Source organism: Rattus rattus, chromosome 7, assembly GCF_011064425.1.
Source record: "Rattus rattus isolate New Zealand chromosome 7, Rrattus_CSIRO_v1, whole genome shotgun sequence".
NCBI classification, from domain to species: domain Eukaryota; kingdom Metazoa; phylum Chordata; class Mammalia; order Rodentia; family Muridae; genus Rattus; species Rattus rattus.
This window is the reverse complement of record NC_046160.1, coordinates 114284949-114312404: the sequence shown is the minus strand read 5'-3', so window position 1 is coordinate 114312404 and position 27456 is coordinate 114284949. Positions and strand designations below refer to the sequence as shown.

Here is a 27456-nt window from a genome sequence, read left to right as displayed (position 1 = left end):
GAGCTTATCCCAGAAATTCACAGTTGGTTCAAAAATTCAAATCAAATCAGTGCAGTTTGCCATATCAGGAGCATAAAAAAGAGGAAGTCATACGGTCAGCTCAGCAGAAAGAAGAAACATTTATCCCCACTGACCTTCATTCATTAGCAATCTAGGCGAAGAACAGACCAGAATTGCCTTAATCTGACGTTTAAGAAAAGCATCTGTGGAAAAATCATTGCTAATACATGTTTAATGGTAAATGAAACCTTAGTATATTTCCCAGAGCTGGGGAGGAGAAGCATGTCTGTCAAACACGTGTAAGGTCCAAGGTAATGCAGAAGAAGGGACAGAAAAAGACAGATGGAAAAAAAAATGAAGGACACAGAGAGAGACTGAAACAAAGATGGGTAGGCGTGGATTAAAAAGAAAAAGGAATTTTAAAGTATCCTTATTGGGCCTGAGGAGAGAGTTGAGCAGCTAAAGCGCCTGCCACTCAAATGCATAGCGTTCCAATCCACAGAACTCAAGAAAGTAGCAGTGCAGGTTGGGGTGGGCACAGTGGCCAGCCTGTAATTCCTGGCTTGGCAATGGAGATAGGGGAGCCCTAGGGAAAGCTGACTAGTAAGTTAGCCTTATCAGTGAGCTCTGGGTTTGACTTAGAGCCCCTACCTCAGTAAATAAGGGGGAGGAACCACCAAGGAAGACTGAGGAGAACCTGGAACCCCTATGCACCCCCATATATGTGAGCACACATTCATATGCATGTCAAGTAAGCACGCCATACCCAGAGACACATGAAAAAAGGGGGGAAGGTATCTTTATTTTCAGAGCACATAATAGTCTCTAGGAGGAAAAAAAGCTTAAGAAACTCACACGTGAGACAGGAAAACTTGACCTTATCAAGATTTCGGGTATAAAGTGAATTACTAAATCAAGTTGTTTCTACTCATTAGCAGCAAACAAATAGGAGAATAAGTTTTAGCACTATTTACCATAATAATGCAAGATATACAGTACTACCAGCAATTTTCAACAAAATAATTATAACAGCTATACACAAAAGATGAAAAAACATGAAGTCTTAAAGAAAATGTTAAGTCCCTAAGTGGGAGATTTTATATGCCTGTAGATTAAAAGGCTCAGTGTTGAAAAACATCAATCTTCTCAAATTAGCCTATTTATTCAATGAAATATTCAAGTTCTTATTAAAAAATCTAAGCAGATTATTCTATAGAAGTGGCAAGCTCCACGAAGATGCAGAGAACATTGCATGATTTAAAAATATACTTTATTGTGAGGGAGTGTTGGTATGTGTACATTTCCTGTGTGTTTATATATGCACATACATGAGAGAGAGAGAGAGAGAGAGAGAGAGAGAGAGAGAGAGATCATGTGTGTATGTGCAAGATGGAGAAAGATCAACATCAACTGTCTTCAATTTTTATAGTCCCCACTGTATGCTCTGAGACATACATACAGTCTTTCCTCAATCCTGGAACTCACCAATTCAGCAAAACTGGCCAGTTAGCAAGCCTCAGAGATCCCCTGCACCCCAACCCCAACTCCTAACCCCCATCTGCCTCCCTAACATTGAAATCACAGGCATACACTACCATGCCTGATGTTTTACATGGGTGCAGGTCCTCTATTCTATAGAGCTAAAGTAATAGGATGTAGTTATGGCACTAGGAGAGATGTCGAGCAAAACCCACAGTTCTACAAATAGACCTGAAAACCACGTGGGCAATCACCTTTCACGGAAGAAAATCAAAATCAATTCAATGTGAAAAAGAAAATTTTTTCAATGACTTTAGTTGGAATAACTTGGTCCCTTTAGGGGGAAATTCATCCTTCTCTCACTCTACACCAAATGTCCATTCGAAACAGATCATAGGGTAAAACATCAAACTTCTAGGTGCATAGGAGAAAGTTCTGATGGGCCTCTTGATGCAGGCCTGTAATCTTGATGACCTCAGGAGGCAGAAGGAGCAGAAATTCAAGGCTAGCCAAGGCATAGAGTGAGATCAGGTCTGCCTTAGTAAGACCACATCCCTAACTACAGGGTAAATTTGGGTAGATAGGGGTCTGAATAGTGTTCTTATCTGACATGCACAAGGCCCTGGATTTGATCCTTAAAGCTATAATAGGGGAAAGAAAAAAAGATAATTTTGATATAATCTTAGTAGAGGCAAAGAACCATAAAAGAAGATACTCTGGGATAGAAGGTTTATGGACAGGAAACCAGGAAAGGGATAACATTTGAAATGTAAATTAAAAAAATCAAATAAAAAATATTAACTTGTTGATCCACATGGAAATTCTAAGTTTTCTGTAACCACAATAAGCACCCTGAAACCTTTAATTGGAAAATTCACTCTGACTACCTGTGACAGGGACCATGAGAAACCTTGCTCTAGAGCTAGTAATAAAGATCTTTTTGTATTTTACAGCAGAGAGAAAGAGAGAGAGAGAGAGAAGATACTCATCAATCTTAATATATTAAAATGCAAAAATCCTGTTTAGGCTATGGATATTGGGGCCTTGAAAACCTGGGTCCAATCTGAGCACCAGAGAAAAAATTCAAAGAACAAATATGAAAGATCAACTCAAAAAATTCGTTAGAGGAAAGAAAATATATAAAAGGCTGAGAGGAAACATGTCTGAAAATTATCTACTCTATGGATGAGCAGATTCTAAGAAAGCATGTATGATAGAACACACAGCCTCTTCAAGTCAGATGCCAAAAACTCATAGAAATTCAGTCTCAGGAGAGACTAACAGATTGGGACAAAATGGATTTGAGTAAGACATGATTAAAATGTGCACAAACTAAAAACAAAAAGGCAAAATTAGAAATCTTCGCTTAAAGAAACTGTTTTGAGACAAGATGGCTATTATGTATCTTTGTATTACTATGTATTTATATGTTACTATGTTTCTATGTGTTGTTATAAATCTATGTGTTACTAAATATCTGTATTACTCTGTATCTATGTGTTGCTGTGTATCTATGTATTACCAATATTACTACATATCTATGTGTCACTACTTACTATTAAGTATCTATGTATCCATATGCATTTCTATGTATCTATATACTACCACATACTACTATGTATCTATTTATTGCTGTGTATCTATGTATTACTAAGTACCTATGTGTTACCATGCAGTTCTATATATCTATGTACTGCCACATACTACTATGTATCTATTTATTGCTGTGTATCTATGTATTGCTAAGTACCTATGTGTTACTATGCATTGCTATGTATCTATGCATCTAAATATTACTATGCAGAACTTGGTCTTAGTCTTTGAATGTGGGATTACTTTGTTGCACAGCCACTACAGATGAGGAAAGCTGATCCTGAGTTAGCATCTGTAGTAAGTTACAGAGTGAAAGAGGCTGAGAAGCTAAGAATCTAGAGAAGAAATAAATATGTGAATTAGTGGTGATAATTGCTACAGATTACAGAAGATAAAATTTTGACTTAATAATCATTGGTATTTCTGAGGAATATGCCAAAATAATTGGAAGAAAAGCAATAATTCACACTTCATGAGAGAAAAATTTTGAAAAGGTATACATTTCAAATTTGTACATTGAAAGTACTTTGTTAGAAGCCAGTGGATAGCTCAGTGGGTAAAGGTGCTTGCCACCAAGTAGGAGGACCTGAGTTCAGGACCAAGAATCCACACAGTAGGAGAAACTCAATTTCCACAAGCCATCCCCTGATGGCCACATGTGTGCTATGGTACATTCACATGTACACATATACACACATAAAAAAATTAATAATATAAAAAATTAAAGAAAGTGCTTCATATTGCAATCAAGAAAATCATGATAAAGATATTGACCTCAAATGTTCGTGAAAACTTTAAAAATAAATGAAAATCAAGGAGATTTCTCCAAGAGGCAAAATCACAGTGATCTAAAATTCTTCTTCCATGATTCTAAATGCTAGAAAACAATAAACAAATGTTTACACATCTTTCAGAGAAGCATTTTTTTCATGCAAAGCCATTTTTAATATGCTCAAACTTAAAGAAAGAAACCAAAAACACATTCCATTTTTGAATGGTTCTCTTTACACCTCAGTGGCGTATATGTAATGTAACTGCACTGTTTTGGCAACTGACAAAAGAATGGCCAAAGGGTCAAGGTCAACTTCCACTGAAATGTTAAGTTCCAGACACGAAGACAATGAAAATGTTATGAAACATACAAGAGACATAGAAATCGTATAATTCAGTAAGTGGGCTTTCAAAAACACTGGACACAGCAAGAAGAAAGAATGGATTTGATGAACTAAAAGACGAGTCAATTCTAATTAAAGTACAGCTTGTTTTGTGTGTGCATGTGCTCACATGTTTCTATAGGTGTACACACACGCACGCACGTGCACACACACACACACATGTGCGCCAGAAGTCAACATTAGTGCATTCTTCAATCGTTTTTCACCTCATGCTTGGAGACAGGGTTCTCACTAGAGCTAGAGCTGCTGGCCATTACCCCAGGGAGCTCCTGTGACTGCCTCCCCCACACAGTTATCACATATATCACATCATCCAGCTTATCACTGGGACTAGTACACGGATGGATCCTCATGCCTGTGCAGCAAGCCATGCCTCAGCCACCCTCCATGCCCCCTCAAAACAATAAAGTATATAAAACCTCTGGGGGTAACATTAAATACTTTTAGAGTCTCTGGATGAGAAAAGGAAAGACTATCTGAATAGGGTGGCATCCAATTTCTTGAGGTACCAACGGGAGGTGTAAACCACATACCCTAAAAGCTCAGCAAAGTAAATACAGAGACAACCGCACTCCAAGCATGAAAAGACTATCAAATACCAAATAGCAGGAAAACCTTTGAAAGATGCAAATAAAAAAAGTATTACATTAAATGCTACAATGATTTCTCCTTGGAAGCAGCAAAGTGACACAGATAATGGTAAATGGGAAAACCAACGTTTACTAATTACTCAAAGATATAGAAATTAAACAATACTCCTACACATACCACAAAGAAAATCTAACAATAACAAATTTTAAATAATCTGAGCGAGTATTAATAAAAATACAAAACATGGGATTTAGAGAGATGTCTCAGTGGCTAAGAGCACAGGCTGCCCTTCCAGAGGACCTGGGGTTCAATTCCTAGCACCTATGTCAAACAGTTCAAAACCATCTGTAACTCTAGTTCTAAGGGATGTGTGCCCTCTTTCACTTCCATGGACACCAGGCATGAATGTGAACTACAGACATGCATGCAAGCTAAACACACACACATACATACACACACACACACACACACACACACACACACACACACACTACCACCACCACCACCACCACCACCACCACCACCACCACCAACAACAACAACAACAACAACAACAACAAAGTTATAACAATCATTAATAAAAATAACAGCATATCAAAACCTGTCGGGTACAGCAACTGTAAAACTCAGAGTTAAATGGTCATTTATAACAGATAATTAAAAATCAGTCTAATGTTAAAATCCATAGTCTAAGCATGCTCTAATAATCTTTTTAAAAGAGAGAGAGAGAAATGATAAAATTCAGCTCCAGGAAGTATTAAAAGATGAAGTCATAAAAATATAACCTCTATCTGTCTTCTCCAGTTTTGATTTATTTTAGTTTATATGCATATTACGATGAAATTTCAAGATAAAGGCTTTAAGTAACGGGAAATGAAACGTCCAGAAACTGATCAATGTATGCAAATCCCAACAGCTAACTCCACTATGAGATGCCCCTGCAGTTAGGCACAACCAGCAGTGTCCGCTCTTCCACTTAGGTTTTCACCAGACCTTCTTGTCTGATGGTCTCAGACCAGGGAACCAAGACAGAAGCCAGCAGTGAGTGGACACGAGGCTTGGGAAGGGCTAGCATGGCATGTCTGCATGCAAAGCCCAGGCAGAGACACATAGGAACTTCCCTGGCCACTTGGCAATCTGAGTTTGAGCCTCAGAAGCCACCTAAAGGTTACAAATGACCCTATAAAGTTGTTCTCTGACCTCTACACACAAACCATGGCACATGAGCCCATATGTCCCCATCAGGCACATACACATGCGACAATGATACATTTTAAATGAAAAAGAGGTCAGTCGCCAACTCCTACAAAATCATTGAATTGCGTAATATGTGCATAGCAGTTTCTCATATCTGCTCAAAGTTGAAAGCCACACAAATATTGATAAAAGAGGACATTTGGAGAATGAGAAGAACTAATGTCTTTAATAATAAAGATTAAGCTCAGTATTAATGTGCGGATGAGTGAAGTTGGAGGGGAGAAGTGCGTACTCTTCTATCTTATTTCCATGGATACCTGAATTAGATGAACACATCAATTCTATTAAAACCATGTCAGGGACTGCTCACAGGCCCACGAGGGGGGCTGGGATCCCAAAAGAGTCGCCATTATTTTCTGCCGTTTTGTTGCTATTCTTTGTTTGTTTGCTGTTTGTCTTTGTAGTGCCTCCAAGAGCAATGTACACGGGCTAAAACTGATCCCGCAGCCCACAGGACACCTCCACCGTTATTAACACCACACGAGATAAAACCTGGCATTGTTTAAAACTGACAAGACATCAACTGCCAGGTAGAAGAGGCCTGTGAAGCACCATGAAAGATGAGTAGAAAGAGCAGAACTTTCAAGGTTTATAAATAAAAATGATTACCAGTTTAAAACTGTATACATAGAGAAAAAAAGTTTAAGATCTCACACTCTGGGCCTGTTGGATGCGCACAGTAAGAACCTCTTTCAAAAAGGTAAATAAATAAATAAATAAATGAACAAACAAATAAATAAATACAAAAATAAGGCAAGAAAATAATGTTTTTCAAATAAATGGAAAGAGATAAAAATTGTCCCCAGTAGATTAGCATTAAAGGAAACTAAAAAGTACATTATTTTAAAAACGCAAATGACTCAGTGGCTAAAGTACCCACAAGACAAGCATGAGGACCAGAGTTCAAATCCCTGAATCCTTCTGAATGTCAGGTGGGTGTCAAGACCCACCTGTAACACAGCACTAGAAAGATGGAGTTGGGGGAGCTAGAGAAAACTGGCTGGCTTTGTATATAAGAATATAAAAGTTTGAAAGTAAACTGCTGGAAAAAGTTATACCACACAAACACTTTCAAATATCTGCACAGCCACATTCGCTTATGACAAAGTAAATTTTAACTCAGGAAGGGTCAAGAATGATAAAAACCATGCATTCAAAAACGGAAAAAGCTTCAATTCACCTGGAAGAGACTGAATTCTAAGTTTTCAATTTGCATATACTTACTAGCACCGTCTCAAAATGTCAAAAGTAAATAGATCAGAAGAAGAATTAGACAAATCCACAATCACAGTAAAACAAACAAACAAACAAACAATAAACACTTCAGAGCTTCCCTCTTGGTAATGCTGGAGAAAGTGAACACCACGAAGTGACAGGGTTGGAGAGGTGGCTCAGTGGTTAGAAGCACTGGCTGCTCCTGCAGAGGACCAGGGTTTGATTCCCAGCACCCGCATGGCAGCTCATAATCGTCTGTATCTCCAATACCAGGGAATCCAATGCCCTCTTCTGGCCCTTTTGGGCACTAGGCAGACATGCGAGACACAAATATGCATGCAGGCAAAACACCCATACACATAAAAGAATAATTTAAGTTTAAAAAAATGCAATGGCAATGTTGAAGGTTTGAACCAGACAAGTAAGTAACAAGTCTGGTTTATTTCACGTAAAATACTGTGCACATTGTTTTAAACACACTGACATATTTATATGCTCAGCCCTAGAGGAAATTATTTTAAAAATAAACAAATAATATAGGACTGTGAAGATGGATCAGTCAATAAAGCATTTGCTATGAAAGAACAATGGTCTGAATTTGATCCCAGCACTCAAACAAAAAAGCTAGACACGGCAAAGTGTGCCCGCCATTCCAGAGTTGGTGACAGAGAGACGGGAGCTTGCCTGGGGCTTACTTCAATGCAGCCAAATCAGAGTTTCAAGTTCAGTGAAAGATACTGGCTCAAAAACTAAGATGGAGCCTGGCACAGTAAATATGCTTTAATTCCCATATTTGGGAGGCAGAGGCATATAAATGACTCTGAATTTGAGGCCAGCCTTATCTACGTAATGAGTTCCAGGTGAGCCAGGGCTATCTAGTGAGACTGAGTATCAAAAAGGAAAAAAGGTAAAAGATACCTGGCAACAACCTCTTGCATCCACACTCACATGCACCACACACACGTGTGCACATGTGGACACACATGAACATTTATACATGCCACATACTACATACATGTAAACAGGTACACACAAAAATTAATATATAGTACAAGACATGTTATCTGAGCACACAAGAAGAAAACTACAGCTCGCCCTTATCAGCTATCTACCGGTCAAAGAACAAACCGTGCGGGAACGTAGAAATCAGCCCAGGTTTAGCCTGAGCAAAAGTGAGCATCACCTCAGAAAAGATCTCTGACAAGGGCCAACACTCCCTCGTGCTTAAAAACCATGACACACACAGGAATGAAAGGTCATACCTCAGTGTAACTCAGGACACCCTGGCAGACCTACAGCCAACATATCACAGAGGGGAGAAACGGAAAGCATTTCATTCAAACCCAGAGATTGGACGAAATCCTCCTCCATCTTCTCTCTCTTACAACAGTGCTTAAAAACTCAGCCAGAGCAATAGGCAGGAGGAGGAGAGGACACAAAGAGGAAACGGAGAAGTTAAATTATGCCTATATGCCAATAATATAACCTCCTCTTAAAAGACCCTAAAAAATCCACACCAAATAAAAAAATCTCTTAGATTTGTTCAATATACTCTCATCAAAGTTTCAAGGCACAGAAATCAACATTTAAAAACATCAGTAGCTTCATATGCTGACAATAAATTCCTGGAAAAAGAGATCGGTTAAACAATCCTTATCACAGTGGCGTCAACACTAACGTAGAACACATGGGCATAGACTTGATCAACGATGTGAAAGCTCCCGACAAAGAAAACTATAAAACACGAAGAAAGAGATATTAGACATCTGAAAAATAGGAAGCGCTCCCACGTTTACAGATCAGGAAAATACTCTGTGAACAACCATGTTATCAAACACTCATACGCAAAACTCAATGCAATCTCCTCCAAAGTCCAGTGATGCTCTTCCCAGATCTAGAACAAAACAACCCTAAATCCATGTGGAAACGTGAAAACCTATAAAAATAGCCGAGGTGATGCTAAGAAAACAGAGCAATACTGGAGCTATCGCAGTACTGACTTCAAGCTACACCACAGATCCACAGGAACAAAACCAGCACAGCATTGCCATAGCAACAGGGGGGTAGAGCGGAAGACTGAGTCTAAGGCAAGTACCATAAACTGCTTCATACTGGGAGAAGATACCAAAAGAGATGCATTGCTTAGAAAAACAAAAGAGACACGTTCTTTAACAGGTGATACTGGGGAAAGAAGGCATCCGCATGTACAAGACTGAAACCGAATCCTTCTCATCAGTACAAGAGTCAACCACAGCTCAGTCGCGAGCTTTCCTGTAAGATGAAACATTGGGATTTCTATGGGGAGATGTTTCACGCGCTAAGAACAGACAACTGTGGTGATTGGCATAGGATTGGCCCCCATATGTTCATATATTTGAGTCCTGGTCATCAAGGGGTAGTACTACTTGACAGGCATTAGGAAGTGTGGCCTTGTTGGAGTAGGTGTGACCTTATTGATTGGGGGTGGGCTTCAGAATTTCAAAAGCCCAAGCCAGTCCAAATCTCTCTCTCTCTCTCTCTCTCTCTCTCTCTCTCTCTCTCTCTCTCTCTCTCTCTCTCTCTCTCTCGCTCTCTCGCTCTCTCGCTCTCCCTCTCGCTCTCGCTCTCTCTCCCTGCTGCCTGCGGATCCAGATATAGAACTCTCAGCCTCTCTTTAGCATATCAGCCTCCATGGTGCAGTACTTCCTGCCATGATGACAGCAGATTGAACTTCGGAACTGTAAGCCAGTCCCAGTTAAATGTTTTCCTTTGTTAGAGTTGCCGTAGTCATAGCGTCTCTTTGCGGCAACAGAACATTGACTAGGACAATAATTTTCTGAATAAAACTGTAACAGATTGGTAAATAAAAATGTGACTCGCCATTGCGAGCACAGGGAGGAATGTCGTACTGAAAGCCCAGTGTGCCGTTAATATGATTGATGTTGAATCACGGATTCAGAAGAAGCCATAAAAGTCTCACAGATTAGAGAGGAAATATAGTTTATTGTTCTATAATGATATGAGACATAAAGTAATGCTTAATGAAGCTATCACAATAAATATATACTCGTAATAAGAGTGTGTATTAGCATAACTGAACTGGGAAGCTGTGTTTATTAAAGTTGAGTACATGTGTAGGACAGCAGGCCCATTGTGTATATATATACACATACATGATATATATATATATATATATATATATCATATTATTTATTTCAAAAAAGCTCAGAGCAGTAATATTTCAACAACCAAAATTTAGGAACCCAAATGTCTGGTGAGAGTAGAGAAGTCAGGAAAATTGTGGCACACGTATTTTATGGACTATGTGTAGCAATAAAAGTGAACAGACAGCAGTTATCTTTAGCACACAGATAACACACGCATGCATGTGCACACACACACACACACACACACACACACAACTACTAATGGACATTTCCATTTTTGTAAAATACAAATTCAGGCAGAACTTAACCTCTGCTGTTGGAAGGAGGAGACCACACTGAAGGAGGACACTGGGACAGGCTCCTGACACACTTACTTGGGGTTTTCTGCATGTACAAAATGCACCAGCAAAACCGTCTTACAAGATTTTAGTTGTATAGGTAGAAAATCAAGATAATTGAAGAGAAGAAAGGACATAATGGTGAAAAAGCACGACAGAAAGTCCTGGTCCAACCTTCTCATAGACTCACCTCAAAGGTCCAAGTCTGCTACCACGGGTTACCTTATATGCCATGCCTGATAACCTGGATCAAGCTTTGCCTTACGGCGCACCTCCCATTCTCTCTGTGCTGTCTAGAACTGTAGTTAAATAGAAGCTAAATGACAACTTTGCTACACAGACTAAGTCATTTACTATTTGGTATGCTGTAACCAGAAATTCTCTTTCGTTTTATTGCATTTTATTCGTGGGGGTGCTTTCCTTGGAATGTTTTACTTGCTATGTGTGCCCGGTGTCCACAGAGGCCGGAAGAGAGCATCGGATCCCCCGGAACTGGAGTTACATGTGGTTGTGAGCTGCCCTATGGAGGCTGGGAATGAAAACCAAGACCTGCAGGAGAGCAGCCAGTACTCTTCACTGCTCAGCACCTCTCCAGCTCCCGAATTGGTAATTTTTATAATAAAAGGTGGGGAACAGCTGGGGAGGTGGACGGCTTATCCAGTAAAGCGTTTGCTGCAGAAGCAAAAGAACCTGAGTTTGGCTCCTTAGCAGCCATGTAAAAAGTAACCCACAGCTGCAGGTGGGGGAGGTAGAGAGAGAAGGGTAGCCCAGGATTTCTGACCAGCCAATCTGCCAGGGCATCCAGGTTCAGAGAAAAAGCTGTTTCAAACAATAAAGTAACAAGGAATAGGACAAGACACCTGGCATTGATCTCTGGCTCCCATACGTGCAAACCACACACACATTAAAGATGAAATGGAACCTCTTCACTTGGTAAGTATGGTGCTTACTCCTCATTGAAGAAATCTCTTTCAACAGACGGTCACACCACAGAAAACTACAACTAGTCCCAATGAGGAGAACAACCCATCCGGAGATGCCTAGCCTCAACTGACACATCTACAATACAATCCCTGCACCTAATGCTCAGGAAACATCTCAGAAGAGGGATGGGAAAGTTTGTAAGAGCTAGAGGACCCTACAGCAGCTGTGAGATTGTATCTCCTAGAAATGTCAGAGAAGCTACCCCTCAACATGGTTGCCTGGTCAACACAGGTATGGTGACAGTCTCAACATCCTAAGTTGTATGAACAACATCCAACAGGACAGGTAGCTGGTGCCAGACACACAGTAATACACAGACCACATCGATGGCTTTCTGTCTCCTTTGTGACCTGTTAGGCTGAGAATTCTAAGAGAGCCACTTATCACTGAGGATGGATGGTGCCTGGCTACAAAGTAGCACATGGATCTCAGCAGTGAACAAGGAAGGCGACACACAGATTACCAGGATGGACTGTGAGTGAAGCCCTAGTCAACTATCTTTCCATGGGTCCAAGAAAACAAGAAAGGATGGCTCTGATCTTAGTCTGCCAATACTGAACCGGTTTTAAAGAAGATTTCTTAGTTGGTCCTTGCTAGAGACTTTGGCTACCCCATAACTGTAAATAACTGTCAGCATTTGGGATTGGGGGATGCTCTGGTCAGTGAGTCTCATCAAAGCCTACAGCATGAAACCCCTCTGTTGTTAGAAAACAACCCCAAGTCTTCTGCAGGCACTGCCACCTCTCCGTTGGCCACCTCACTCCGTTGTCTAATTGGCTTATCATATTCCAGTTCTAAACATCACCGAGCTGTCTGTTGCATCCGCCTCACAAGCCCTGAAGTTCCTTCTACTTAAAGTCCCGTTTTATGCATGCATGGCTTCTTCTCTTCCCATGTCTGGTTACGTACCTGTCACAGCCTGGCCTTCCAGCTAAAACCCCCTTAACAAAACTCTCCCAGACTCAGCTACAGCCAAAATGAGCTAGGAGCCCTTCCACGTTTCCTACAGATTTGTAATTGTTCTACCTTAGTACGTAGCCCTAGAAAACTGTCTCTGGATTTTCACACACACACACACACACACACACACACACACACACACACACACACAGTTAGCTTGAAAGCTACAAGAAGCTAATGACTATAAGGTGTTTTGCTTTCCACATTGCAATACAGAGAAATGCCCAGCTAACAGCAGACATCCCATAAATATTTGTTGAATAAAATGAATTTCTGTATCTAGGCTATATTCAATTTAATGAAGGCTGCCTTTATACTTGTTCCTATATCAGTAACAAATCTACAAAGCCTGGGGCTCAGCTACCTCATCAGATAGTTATTGCATAGGTAGATCTCACTGGTATTGATCTCCCATTCAAACGTCACAGGGATCCTACAAAAAGGGTCAGTGTCAAGTGTATCAGCCATTTCACTTTTCACACTAATGATGTGCTAAGTATTCGCTGGCTTTTACACTCAAATTATCCATCTCGCAACAATGAAACATTCTCTACTATCTGTAATACAAAATGATAATAAAAAGCAATTCAGCAAATTCTCTGTCCACTGTTCCCTGCGTATTCCGCTGCGACCACTTCTTATCCTAGTCTGGACCACTTGGAATCCGCCTTCCACAGTGTAAAACACATGTATAGCACCCTTGAGGGGAGGTGCGCATGGACATCAGAAAATCCATTCGGCACTGGGATTTTCTTACACCATAAACAGCAACCTAGAACCTTGTGTCAGCCACTCTTTCCATCTGTCTTTCTGTATGAAAGTGTCTTGGTAGATATCTGTTACTATTTTTTTTTAAGTTTTCATATAGCCCAGGCTGTCTTATAATCCACTCTGTGGCCCAGGCTGGCCTTGAACTCCAGAGATTTTAATGTCAGCCTGTAGGGTGCTGAGGTCATAAGACCAGCCCACCATGCCTAACTGTATCATTGCATTTAATGTCGTGATGAGACTCTTCTGGTGACACTGAAAACACAGCCAGGCCCTCACAAGAACAGAATTAGGCAGCTGGGGCTTCCACTAAGTGGTAAACAGTCAGCCGTGCCCCTCTCACTTCTGGTGGTGTAGTAATTAATCTTAGCAGTAGGTAAGGCATGCGCCCTTGGCATAGTAACCAGGATAGGGGTTCAGGCAATCTGCTGCGACATCATAAATACTTTAATTGGTATAATTAAGGGGCCTTTGGTGGTAGTGGTGGTGATGGTTTTTTGTTTGTTTTGGTTTTTCTTATTTTTCTTTGGGTTGTGTTTTGCTTTGTTTTGAAATGGGTTCTCTTACAGTCCACAGTGACTTTGTCAAACCTGATTTGTAGTCAAGACTAACTTCACACTTCTGATCCTCCTGCCTCCACCTCTCAAGTGCTGGGATCACCATATGCATGCAGCAGCACACTCGATTATCTTAAGAGATGGGATCTTTCTATGTTGCCTAGGATGGTTCCCTAAATGCCAGGGCTGAAGAGATCTTCCCGCCTCAGCCTCCCCAGAGAGCCTGGACTACTGCACTGACTTCTTTTGAAGCCCAGTGTCCGAAAGGGCAATGTCAACGTCTAAGATGGTCTTTCTGACATGAGGCGAGGCAGGGGCAGCATGAGGGAGATGGACACAGGCCGCCACAGAGCTCTGCCTTCCTTACCTGTGTATTGTAAGCCCCTGTACTCGCTTATTGCTCCGGGAGGCTTCAGGTTGGGCCAATAGTGGAAAAGCATCTGCACTGCGGGAGGTTTCACCTGGGAAGGCCCATAGGCAATCACATACAAAAGATCCTGCCGGAGGAAGGGACACATGTCAGATAGAAGTAACGATCACCCACCCAATAGAACCAAAGCGGTAAAAACAATCCCAATAAATAATTCTAATAGAGAAGGCAGGTTGTTTTTCTGGATCCCATCAGCCAGGTGCACTTCACAGATTAAATTACGTTAGCGTGTCATTTTCTTCATTTATTCATGGGTTTGGTTTATATGTCCTACAAATGATGCCCTCAGGGAGGGTTCAAAAGTGCACTCTCCATTAATTCTCTAATGAGATTCGAATGAAAGTTTTTTTTTTTAACAACAGTGTATGCCCACATACCAAACACTGAATTTAAAGAAATATTTTTTCCTAATAACATTTCTTAACAATTCATGTCTGCTGTTTGGGGGAAAAAAAAATCTTAAGCATTTTTACATTGGAGTCATTCTGTCATGCGATATGATATTTGCCTGGTTCCATGAATGAGACACATTCAATTATTCTGTCAAGTTCTGTTCTTGAAGTTTGATTTCTGTTGCAAGTGATAATTTTACCAGTAAAAATAAAGTATAGGTTAATCGCATCAAATTATAAGACAAGTATAAATCTGATCAAAGCAACAGTTATAATACGTCATTGATAAAATTCATATAAATCCAGTGAGTAAGGGGCCAATCTTGACCCAAAACTTACTTTCCAGACTTCTTGTTTATACTTCATGAGGCATTCCAACAATTGACAATGATACACTGTGAAGAAGAAAATATAATTTATAATGAAATGTAAACGCCAGAAAACCATCCTTGGAGATATAATAAATCACTTCAGCCTCCATTTTTCACTTTTATCATTACATTGGAAAGTATTTATCACACTCTAAAAATCAGACCAGCCCTTAGCTTTACCAGGCTTTATTCCAGAGCCACTCAGAAGTACTTTGCATTGCGCTCACAAAGCAAATACTAGACATCTTCAGCAATCATACTTCTCTAAGGTAGACTTGGACCAGTGCAGCCAAGAACCACGTGAGAAGGGAAAGCCTCCCCGATGAGGTCATAGACAAGATCGTCATTTCTGAGTGAACCCGTTCTCTGTCGGACGTGGTGCTGAGCGATCCACACGTGACCTCACAAACACCAGGCTGTGTGAGGTTGGGAAGCTGGCGCTGATTTTCCTATCCCCCGAGACTGAAAACTACCGAGAGACACAGAAATTTTACCGCTTGATCAATAGCTCTATCCTCTCATCATAAAGAAAAAAAATCCATCTCAGAAGCTCCCGGCAGATGTTGCTGGCTGGAACCGAGATTTTGTTTTTTCGTTTCTTTTAAGTGGAACGGTTTTATTAATCCTTTAAGAATTTTCTACAATGTATTTTGACCATATTTTCCCCTTATTTATCCCCCGAACTCTTCCCAGACCCACTCCTGACTTTCTATCCCCTCCCAACTTTATGGGTTCCCCACCCCCGTTTTGTAATAGTCCCTCAAGTCCAATTTTTGCTGTCCATATACTCATGGGTGTGGGGACATTTAGTAAAGCATAGTCAACCCATTGGGGGTCACACCCCTAAAGAAAACTGACTCTCTCTCCCCACAGAAGCCAACAGTGGTCGGTTGTTGGTACTCAGTTATGGGTGAGGTCCTGTGAGCCTCTCACCCCCCCACACACAACACAGCTAACTGACTTGACTTTTTAAAAAGATCTGTGCATCTTTATTTTATGTGTATGTATGTGTGTACATATATGTGTGTGTGTGTGTTGCGCACATGTATGTATGTATTTGTACATATATGTATGTATGTGCACTGTGTATGTGTGAGGTACCCACAGAAGCCAGAAGAGGATGCCAGAGACTCTGGAACTGGGGGCAATTGTGAGCCACCACTTGGGTGCCAAGAAAACTAAGCCTGGATCCTCTGCAGAGCAGCAAGTGTCTTAACTACTGATCCATCACACCAGCCCAACCAGCTTGACCTTCTGTGAGTTGTTGAGTGTAGTAGTCCTGTCATGTCCCAAAGACGGTGCAGTCCAGTCCTCCCTGACTACGGCTCTTACCCTCTTTCCTGTCTGTCTTCCATGATGGTCCCTGAGCCTCGGGAGGGAGCAGCATATAGATGCTCCATTTGTAGCTGAGCGCACCGTGAATGTTTGTACTCCAAACGTTGACCAGATGTGAGTTTCTACATTTCCCACAGTTCATCCCACAAATTTTTTTCTCTGATGCCTAAGAACTGTTGTGATTAATAGGCATAAGAATATGAATTTAGAGGGCAGTATGACACCATGTCCATTTGGCAAAATAATAGTAATTTATTAGCCAAATTGACAGTTCCAAGCATGCATTTCCTCCTGTGGCTCTGGTCTTAAATCTAATCTGAAAGCACTTGGTTACCTCCATATTTGTGTCACTACGGCACCCATGGGTCTATCTTGCCCATTATGGTAGTTCACGGGGTTCATAGCTGGGTAAAACTGTTGATTTTTTTAACCCTAGCAATCTACCATATAGCACTGTCTAGCACTATGAAAGCTAACCGTGGAGGAAACTTCATACCAGTACCAACTTGATTTCTCCATTTCCTGTGACCAAGGCATGCGATATCTTCACAATAGGGTCTTTGACAGGGGACCTATTAGAGCTACACAAAGAGCACGCTTCTTTGATTTACCTGTGTTCACTTGCAAAAGAACAACATTCGTCTTAGACAGATTAGTGTTTGGCTCTTTCTATAAACTATTTTCCATCTCCCTCCCAACAGGGAAATTTATGCACTGCAGACCTCTGTGTCATTCAAATCCCCTGGACGTGTTTCAACTGAATTTTCTCTGACTCCTTGGAAGCATTTGCTCTCTACTTTTTAAATCCCTCCTCGAGTGGCTTCACTGAGTAGTCTCTGTCCTTATGCCAACCCTAAGTGGGCAAGTGCCCCAGGATATTTGGCCTTACACAACATCGGATCTTCTGCGGCTTAGATTACATGGGCCCCGCTCAGAATATTCCACCACCTGTTCTGTGAACGGACTTAGACAGTGCCTCTGTTCGAACTGCTACCCCTCCAAAATGCCCCACTCAGCCTATGGAGCAGAACTTGATCTATATTTTCTTTGCTTAAGAAGCATGAAGCTGTTCCTTCATGCTCCCAGTTCGGTTCCCACAGTCCTCCTCCCCTGACAAGTTAGCGGCCTACCGTATTTAATTGGTGCTTTGCACAGCTTGCTCTGTGTTTACTGTTTTGTGAAAGATGTCTCACCCTGTGGCCCCTGGCTGACCTGGCCTCAAATGTACAGTGATCTTTTGCTTTCTGATGCTGGAATTGCAGATGCCACCACACCTGGCTACCCCATCTTGGTAATGATTTATGGGAATATGTTTCATCTTCCCAAAGAAATACAGACCCACAAGAAACGCCATCCCTTACATTAATTTCAGGGCGGTTTCCACAATGCCCTGCACACAGGAGTTACTCAGTGAATGTCAGCTGCTCAAGCAAGCGCCCTTCTAGTCTTTAAGATTCATTTTATTTTTAATTATTCACACGCTGGTATGGTGGTGGGTATGTACACATGTGTGAGTTCCAGTGGAGATCAGAGACATAAGGTCCCCTTAGGGGCTAGAGTTATAGGCAATTGTAAACTCCCTGATGTGGATGCGAGGAAACGAACACAGAACTTGAACAATGTGTGCTCTTAACCATGGAACCGCCTCTCCAGCACCCGATTGTCTAATTTGTAATACACAATAGGCTACAAAAGCAAATGGTCACTTGCTGCTTCACTACCCTTGTCCCATGCCACAAAAATTTAAACAGTAGAATGATTTTTAAAAAAAAAAATAACTTACTTAAAACGTTACAAAACCAGGTCTTGTGAAATTTTGGGTTTGGGGTGGGTTTTTGGTTGTTGGGTTGCTTGGTTAATAATTTAGTTGTTTTGTTTTGTTTTGTTTTGGAAATTGATGCAACAGTTCTCAAATGTGATCTTTGTAGGAGGCAACACCGTCATCTTGTCCCATCAGAAGTTTGAACATACCTGCATGTATTTGATCCCAAACTGACCTTGGTAGATATTCCCTCACTTCTTACCTACTCCCCACATCACCAGACTAGTTTTGAGTCAGAAATAGTTCGTTGGCTATAAACAGTATCCCGTGAGCAGATTTGAAAATAACATAAGTGATTTGTGTGATCGCAGTAGTTTTCCATCCATTCAAGTCCCAGAGGAAAATGCTACATTGTAGCAGTTTGTGTCTTTTACCCAGCACTTACAATGTGGGAGTCAGAACCCCCAGGCCAAGCAAGCACCTGCACTCACGTTTTTAACTTGTTGATCTTAACAACATGTTAATGACTAGCAGGAAAAATTGTCCTATTTCCTGGTGAGAAACCTCAGCCATGGGGCTGTAAGCTTGTTCAGGACTGCAATGATGAGTCTTTTGCAAATGAGCTCAGGAAACTCTGTTCTCTGAAGCCCCCAGACTCAGTTCAGGTATTAGATGGCGTGTTAGGGGCAAATCACATTCTCCACAAATCTCTTCAGCAGTGACACTGGGGGAAATTGAAGCAAACTGGGAGCTCCCAGACCCTGTGCTTCGCTTGGTCACTTAGAGGCCATGCAGCTAAGAAGCCCTGCTTCTTGCATGATTTTTCCCCTGAGAATAATACTTCTTCGAGTCGGTTACAGTAACAATCACCTGAATTATTGTTCCAAGTCTTAAAGGCCAATTTAGCCAAAACCCTAATTCTTCCCCTGGACCTGTTAATGTCTACTGAGTAGGTGGGAAAGGTGAAGAGGTATGGCTTCTGTCTTCATGCTGTGTCCATCCCTCCTCTGCCTGAGTCTTCAGGTACGATTCTATATAGAGATATGTTGATCACTGGAGAAACTTGTGCCCAGAAATACCATACGGGGTTATTTAACTTGCCCTGGATTTGCCTTGTCTCTCTTTTCTCCCATCAAAGCTAAAGATATCTACCAACCCCCACGACTGGAACCACCGGACCATGAAAAAAAGAAAGAAAGAAAAGAAAGCAGTGTCAAAGAAAGTTCTGGAAGGGTCTACCTCATACCAGAGAAGACAAAAGTATTCTTCCTTTCATGACACCATTTCTGTCCATCATTATTCTTGTGCTATATATGGAACCCTACTCCCCTGTGGTAAAGAAACTGATTTGTGAGCAGTCTCCCTTTTCTTCATTATTTGGCCAGTAAATAAAGTCTTACTTTCTCCCATCCATTCAGACATTGGTTCTTTCATGGAATGAAGTCCCAGACCCAGGTCCAGGAACAAATTCACATTCCACCAACCTTAAAATGTCCACTTCTCTCTACTGCTGCCCAACATCAAGGCCCACTCTTCCTGATAACACTTTAACTCACTAGTGTGCAAATGAAGAATCCTATCAGAACACATAATACAATAAACATGAGTTGTATTTGATCGTCTTTTAAGGTAAACTGTGAAAGATAGGAGATTATAGCTTGCCATAAATCAAACATTTTAATTAAACTCACATAATAATCACAGAGATGTTATACTTGAGGGTGCTGCAGACAGAATATATCTCTCAGAATCCACATATTAAATTCTACTCCCCAGAGTGACATCGTTAGGAGGTGGGGTTTTAGGATGTGTTTAGATGTGAAGGCAGAGGCCCCGTGTATGGGTTTAGTGACCTTGTTTTGTAATTTTATTAGCAGTGATGGTATTATCATTATTAAATTATGTGTATAGAGAAGGCGTGCCTGTCCTTACAGAGGCCAGAAGAGCGTTCTGGATACCCTGGAGCTGAAGTTACAGACAATCATGAGCTGCCCAATACGGGTGCTGGGAATTGAACTTGGATCCTCTGGAAGAGCAGAATGCACTCTTAACTACCAAGCCATTGATAAATTCATTGACCTTAAAGTCATTAACTCCAGCCCTCTAGTGCCCCTTTCTTTAGAGACCCCAAAGAATCCCCTTGACTTTTCTTCTACAAAAGGACAGAACAAATAAATCTGCTTATGAACCAGGAAATTGCCCCTTGCCAGACACTCAAATCTATCAACAACCTCGAACTAAATGTCCTACCCTCTGAAGCCATGAGAAATAAGCATTTAGTCATATAAGCCACTCACATCACCGTATCTGTCACAGTATTCCTGCCTGAGCTAATCTGGACCTACACATGAGTGTGATTTAGGATCGCCTAGGAGACAAACTGCTATGGGTCTCTAGGGATGCTACCAGAAGGCTCAACTGGGGGCGGTGGGGAGGTGTGGGAGGAGCCATTTCAGGGATGGTAACAGAAACACCAGCATCCTCCTCTCTTCGATTCCTGACTGTGGATACAACACGCCTCATAGTCCTGCCATCATGGCTTCCCTGCCAGTGTGGTGTGTATGCTTTAAACTACAAGTCAAAATAATTCCCTGCCTTCCTTGAATTCCTTGTTGGTATTTTGCCACAGCAATGAAACAAAGGACTGATATAACCCCAAACACACCAGGAAACTAGTGCTAAGACATGGTGTGCTACTGAAACAAATACCTAAAAACGTGGAAGCCGCCTTAGCGCTAGGTAATTGTAGGGACTGCAAGCATTGTAAGGTACACTTTGGAAAAGTTGCCGTTACTCCGAAGGAATATTAAAGACAACTATGTGAGGTCTTAGGAAGAGAAGAGCAGACAAAGCTTCCTGCTTCTGAAAGACTGCTAGACTGGATGTTGGTTTAAAAGAAACACACACACACACACACACACACACACACACACACACACACACAACTGAATGGTAGAGGTGATTCTGAGGAGGTGTCAGGCAGAAATAGGGACCTGCGACAGGAAACTGGAGAAAAGGCCACCTTGTCATAAAGTGACAGAGAACATGGTCAAATTACATTGACATCTTGGTGTTCTACAGAAGAGAGACTTTGTGAGAGATGAAACTTGCTGAGGAAATCCTTCTGGAAGCGCTCCGAGACCTGGTTTGTGTTTTTATTTTTGTTTTTGCTCCTGTTTTCCCGGTGTTTCTAGTAAAATTCCGGAGGAAAGAAATGATTTCCATCAGAATTGTTCATCGGAGAAGAAACTAGGTGAAAGTTTGCAAACTCTTCAGGAGGGACCACTGGATGTCTTAGTTAGGGTCTTATTTCTGTGAACAGACACCATGACCAAGGCAACTCTTATAAGGACAACATTTAATTGGGGCTGGCTTACAGCTTCAGAGGTTTAGTCCATTATCATCAAGGTGGGAGCATGGCAGCAATCAGGCAGGCATGGTGCAGGAGGGGCTGAGTTCTACATCTTCACCCAGAGGAAGCCAGGAACAGACTGAACATCTCCAGGAAGCTAGGAGGAGGGTCTCCAAGCCCACCCCCACAGTAACACACTTCCTCCAACAAGGCCACACCTTCTAACAGTGCCACTCCCTGGGCTAAGCATATGCAAACCATCACACTGGAAGTATGACCAGGGAGCCAAAGAACTCATCCATCAGCCCTCACGAGAGAAGCCATGCACTGTGGTCCAAGACCCCCCCACCCCGAAAGACAACTTAGAAATCATCACAGGCCTCCTCCCACCACAGGCCTAGAGAACAAGGGGCCAAGGACAGCATGGCTTCTAGGGGCCCACAAGCAAGTGGAGGACCTCACATTGCAGCCTGTACCTCATTCCTGCCTTACTCTGCCATATTCTTCATCTGTTGGAACGCAACTCTTCGGGCCCCAGAGAAGCTTGAGCTGCACCCAGTAAAACTGTGGGTGCATGGATACGCCCACTTAAAGCTGAAAGGTACCCTAAAAAGCCACGGCACCCGACCCCAGACTGTGTGTCTGGGGTAGACATGAAGGCGACCACCACGGGAAGCCCCGACTAAGGTAACTCCCAGAGGACCAATGGAGGCCAGGCTGCCTAGCACCACAATGGCAGGGTTACTACAAAAGCCTTGGAGCCAATCCCTTATCCAGCAACGACTGCCTCCACAGTGAGTCTAGAAGGAACGGCGTCAAGCCAAAGAAGATGGCTGAGGTTTGAGGCTGAGTTTCGAACTCACCCCTTCTGCCTTTGGGGTCAGTACTCTCTGGCTGGCCCGCCTGTGTATTTGACTGTTTCCATGCCTGTCTGCTTCTGTTTAGGGACTTAACCCTCAGCTGCCCCTATGCGAAGCAAGTGCTGTGCCACAGAGCTCACAGTAGCCCCAGCCCTCACAGTTGTGTTTCGGAAGCATGTGACATACTGAAGAGCAGAGCATTCTGGGAAGAATCATGCCTCAAATCCAAACGTTTACGGATTTGGATAGCATTTATGTGAACCGTTGGGCCTCGGGTTTTTAAGCCGATAATGGGATGAATTAACACTTGCAGGATTGTCAAGATGGAATTAGTGTGCTTTCGGGTGTGGAAGAATGTGAAATTAGGGCTATGGGGTAGAATACTGATAAGTCAAATATCTGTGTTTCCAAACATCCATGTTAGACCCTAGCCGCCAATACGATAATGTTAGGAGGCATTGAGCTCATGAGGACTACACCCCAACAAACGTGACAGTGTCTGTGTAACCACAGCTCCAGAGAACCCTTTCCTCCTTCCTTTGTGAGAGGGGACAGCACAAACATGGCTCCCCATGCACTAGGGAATTAAGCCTTTACCAGACATTGAGTTTGCTAGGACCTTGGTCTTCAACATCCTGGCTTCCAGAACTTTAAGCATTCCTTGTTTTTAAGCCTTTTTATGGTGGCTCAAGTGGACTAAAACAGAGACTAGAAGCTGGCGTCTGCCTTGATTCCAGCAACTTAGGAGGCTGAAGAAAGAGAACTGGCTTAATCCAGCCTGGGCAAGATAGCGATGAAAACCCCATCTCAAACTAACAACAAGAGAACAACCAAAGCTATACACAGGGAGACACTAGGACCGAGCTGTGTTAGTGACTATGAACAAAACACGTTGTGTGAAATTCTCAGCGAGTCAATATGAGTATTATTTTTAAAGTTTTAGAACCAAAAACTCAATCATCATGCTACTTAAATAGACTAAAAACAATGTCATAAAATGTTGTCATTTTCTAAACATTCAGTGAAAATAAAGCCAGAGTCCAGAGCTTACACATCACTTCAATGGTGAGCTGTCTCCTCCAAACTTAATCTGCAGTTACCCTGACAAACACCAGCACCATGGGCAAGCCCATCCACTACCACAGGGGATCTGAGACGCAAAAGCAAAGGCAGGTGACCACTCCTCTGCTCCTCAACTTGACATTTTGGGATACTACAAAAGGAGAAGGCCACATGAAAGCATTGTTTTCTCTCCTCCAATTTGAAGAATATTAATTTTTTCTGTCCCTTTAAATTGTGCATCCCTTTTCATCAATTTATTCTATGAAAAACCTAAAACTTGGTAAAAAAAAAAAAAAAAAAAGCCAATTTACCCAAGCCATTGGTTTAGTTATCGTTAGTTGTTAAAGGGCAGTAAATATATGCAATACGTATGTATATACATGAAGAGTGTGTGTGTGTGTGTGTGTGTGTGTGTGTGTAACACAAGATCTCACTCTATAGCCCAGGCTGGCCTGCAACTAATGACAAGCCTCCTGCCTCAGCTTCCCAAGTGCTAAGCATATAGGAACAAACCAACACGCCAGGCTTAGTGTCATCTGTATTTAACTTTTTCTGTATAGTCGTTACTTTCCAGACCCAAAACATCATCCTCAAACATTCCAGAATATTCCCTAGCAAACCCAACCATCGATACTAGCAATAGATAAATTAATTTTAACTCAGAAGTCTGTTTTTTTTTAACACATCTATCATCTGTTCTGCCTAGAGAAGCTCTCACACGAAAGGGTCTGTGTTGTTCGTTGGATGTTGCCCCGCGACAGGTCAGAGCTGGTTGCTTACCTGGGTTAGAGGTGTACTGCATCGCGATCATCAGCATGGAGGATGCAGAGAGGTTAACATGGGCCGGAACACCTTCTCTCCTGGAGGACCCCACTGAAACCAAAATTCACCAGTTAGATGCGAATGAGTTTCCAGAGACGAGTACATACTTGCTCCCTTACAGAGATCCTTCACAGCGCTTCCTGAGGAAGTTCCAAATGAACTGAGGAACTGCTGGCCTCTTCTTGCTTTCTTTCCCTTTTAGGATGCTGTCTCTTGGAGCTGAGGCTAGCCTCAGATTTTCTAAGTAGTCAGGATGACCTCGAATTCCTGATCCTCCTGCTTCTACCAATCAGAGCTGGGAATGCAGGCATGCACGAACTACAGGAAGTTTACGTAGGACTGGTGATCAACCCCAGGGCCTTGAACTTGTTAAGAAAACACTACAAACTAAGTCACACCCCCAGCCCCAAAGCCAATAGAAATTAAATGAAATAAAATCACAAAACTTCTTGCATACAAATGCTACCATTGCAAGTCGCTGTAAAAGAATATCTAAATCATACCTGCGTGGAGAAGGTATAAAACCATTATATTCATAGTGACTTTGTCAGAGTTGTGCTTAGGAGTGATCTCTACTCCCAAATTTAAAGGACACATAAAGATGTTAATGGTTAACCTCATGAGAAAGTGGGAGCCCACCTAAGAACATATTAACACTTAGAGAGCTGGGTGAACAAGCTCTGTATAATGTGTAACATCCTATTTAGTTAGAACTCTTAAATAACATATTACAAAAATTATCACATTAACTTTTAGATGATTTTCAGAGCTCGTCGGTCACAACACGGCCGTATTCAAACCTTCACTTGGAGCCCCACCAGTGTCTTCATTATCATGAGAAATAAATTTCGGCTTTCCGAAGCTTACCCTCGTCACATCAAGTCAAGTTGTTTGAAACAAAGCACGTTTTTGAATCTGTGAATAACTGTGAATCACATTTATCCTACGCCGACAAAAGTCCAATTGCAAAGCAAACAGTCTTCAAAATCCACCTAATTGTTGTATAATCGTGATGTCCACTCGCACACTGGTTTTTAACACATCTTTAAGTGGCCTGTTCACCATGGCATCAAACTCTATATTAAAATCGTCTCTTTTTAATGGAATAGACTTCCGCAGCTCTGTAAGTACTCAAAATTAGCTCGGATGAAAGTTATTTAGTATAACACGTTTTCACCAAAGGATGTCTTTAGCCCAGCAATAATTGAGAGGACCCCTACAAAAGGAAGACTTTTATTAAGATTAAAATGTAAAACGAATTCCTGTTTTCCACCCAGATAACTAAACAGGCAGGAGAAACCTCACGTGGATACGCTTAGACGTCAAGCTGTCAAGCACAACAGTACACGGTGAGGATTCACCGGTCAACGCGGTTTTCTGCACCGTACACTGCATCTACACTGATGCAGCCAGCCAGCAAAAAGCAGAGAGTCTCAAGCTCTCCTTCATTTTATTTTATATTGACGTACAGTGTGTGGGGAGCACATCTCATTTACAGCCACAAGGAACAGGGCAATGCCATAGACACCTGATAAACAAAAACACCAAAACGCTAATGAATGGTTACCCAGTCGAGACATGAAAGTTTAACGGGATCCTATTTAGTTTTGACATCAAGAACTTCTGATGCTAGACAGACGGGAGAGATGGCTCAGTGGTTAAGAGCACTGACTGCTCTTCCAGAGGTCCTGAGTTCAATTCCCAGCAACCACATGGTGGCTCACAACCATCTGTAATGGGACCCGATGCCCTCTTCTGCTGTGTCTGAAGACAGCAAGTGTACTCACATACATAAAAATAAATAAATCTTTCAAAAAATAAAAAAAAAAAGAACATCGATGCCAAAAAGGACAGTGGCCTTTGCAACAAGTTTAAGAGACACAAACAAACAAAACAAGTCCCCAACTGAGTTCTGCTAGCCTGAGTTTCTTTTATTCATCAGGACGGCTGCATGTGTCTAACTCCCGGGGCAGGTGGTACTCAGGTACTTAGATCTGTTTGACTCTACACTGTAAACAAGTGCTGATAATTAGATAAGGATCAATACAGGGGGAAGAGAGGATGACTAATCAAGCAGGATAAACTGAAGAAAGAACTTTGAATCAAACGCTTTCCATCTTTAGCCTTTTTCTACTCAGCTCCGTGTGGTCCGCCCTGGAAATCCTAGCTCAGCTGGTAAACTGTTCAGTTGATAAGCACGTGGGGTGAGTCTCAGCAAACTGGCCTTAGATCTGCCTTTGAGGAGCTCTGTAAGAGGGGATGCCCAGTCAGTACCCAGGGCTCGGAAGGGTGAGCATTTAGACCGTACTCCTGTGCCCTTTGTTGAAGAAGGAAAGAAAGGAACGCCCACTCCAACAGAAGAGCGTCTGCCGTGTGTCTGTCTCCTGTTCTCTTCTCTTCTCTTCCCTTTCCTTCGTATCCCCTCCTCCATCTCATCCCCCCTCCTCTCAGCTGGTCTCCTCCCTCCCCTCCCCTGCCCCCTCTCTCACCACATGTGAAGTCTTTTGGTGACAAGTGTTTTCACCTTTATTTAAATTCAACTCAAAGTTTTTAATAATAAGCATTTTTCAACAATGAAAACTGTTCAAAAAGGTTGAGAGCCACTGTGCCCAGAGGCCTTTAAAAAATGGGAGAGATGCCCAACTGTCTCGGATGATTTAAGTGAAGTCTGTTTGGAGAGCTGCCCAGATGGCTTAGCGACCTTTGGATGTCCCTGTTACCTCTGCAAATCTATGCTGTCCCTCAAGTATGGCCATCCATAAAGCCAAGAGTTCCCCTAGGACACAAGCCCCAGGAAATTGGCTCCAATGCTTACATAAACAGACGGCATCTTGCAATTTCAAAGCCTTCTACAAGACTGAATAAAACCACCATGGCTCTAATTTAATAAGCATGCACAAGCACACATCATTCACCGAATCTTGTTAAAAAGGCATGATGTAAACAGATCACGCAGCTCAATCCCATGAAAGCACAACAAAAACCAAAACCACATGAAATTGAAGGG

General features: G+C 42.0%; 1 protein-coding gene across 9 annotated transcripts in view; it reads right to left on the bottom strand.

Moving 5' to 3' along the window:
• Unc79 (unc-79 homolog, NALCN channel complex subunit) overlaps nt 1-27456 on the bottom strand; it is a 236505-nt gene that overhangs the window by 149695 nt on the left and 59354 nt on the right. For all 9 annotated transcript variants that reach the window (XM_032908298.1, XM_032908292.1, XM_032908290.1 and 6 more), the window contains exons 5-7: nt 24408-24500; nt 15225-15280; nt 14431-14560 (exon numbers count right to left, since the gene is read on the bottom strand). In XM_032908298.1, the coding sequence (XP_032764189.1) occupies nt 14431-14560; nt 15225-15280; nt 24408-24500 (279 nt within the window). The remainder of the gene's footprint in view (nt 1-14430; nt 14561-15224; nt 15281-24407; nt 24501-27456) is intronic.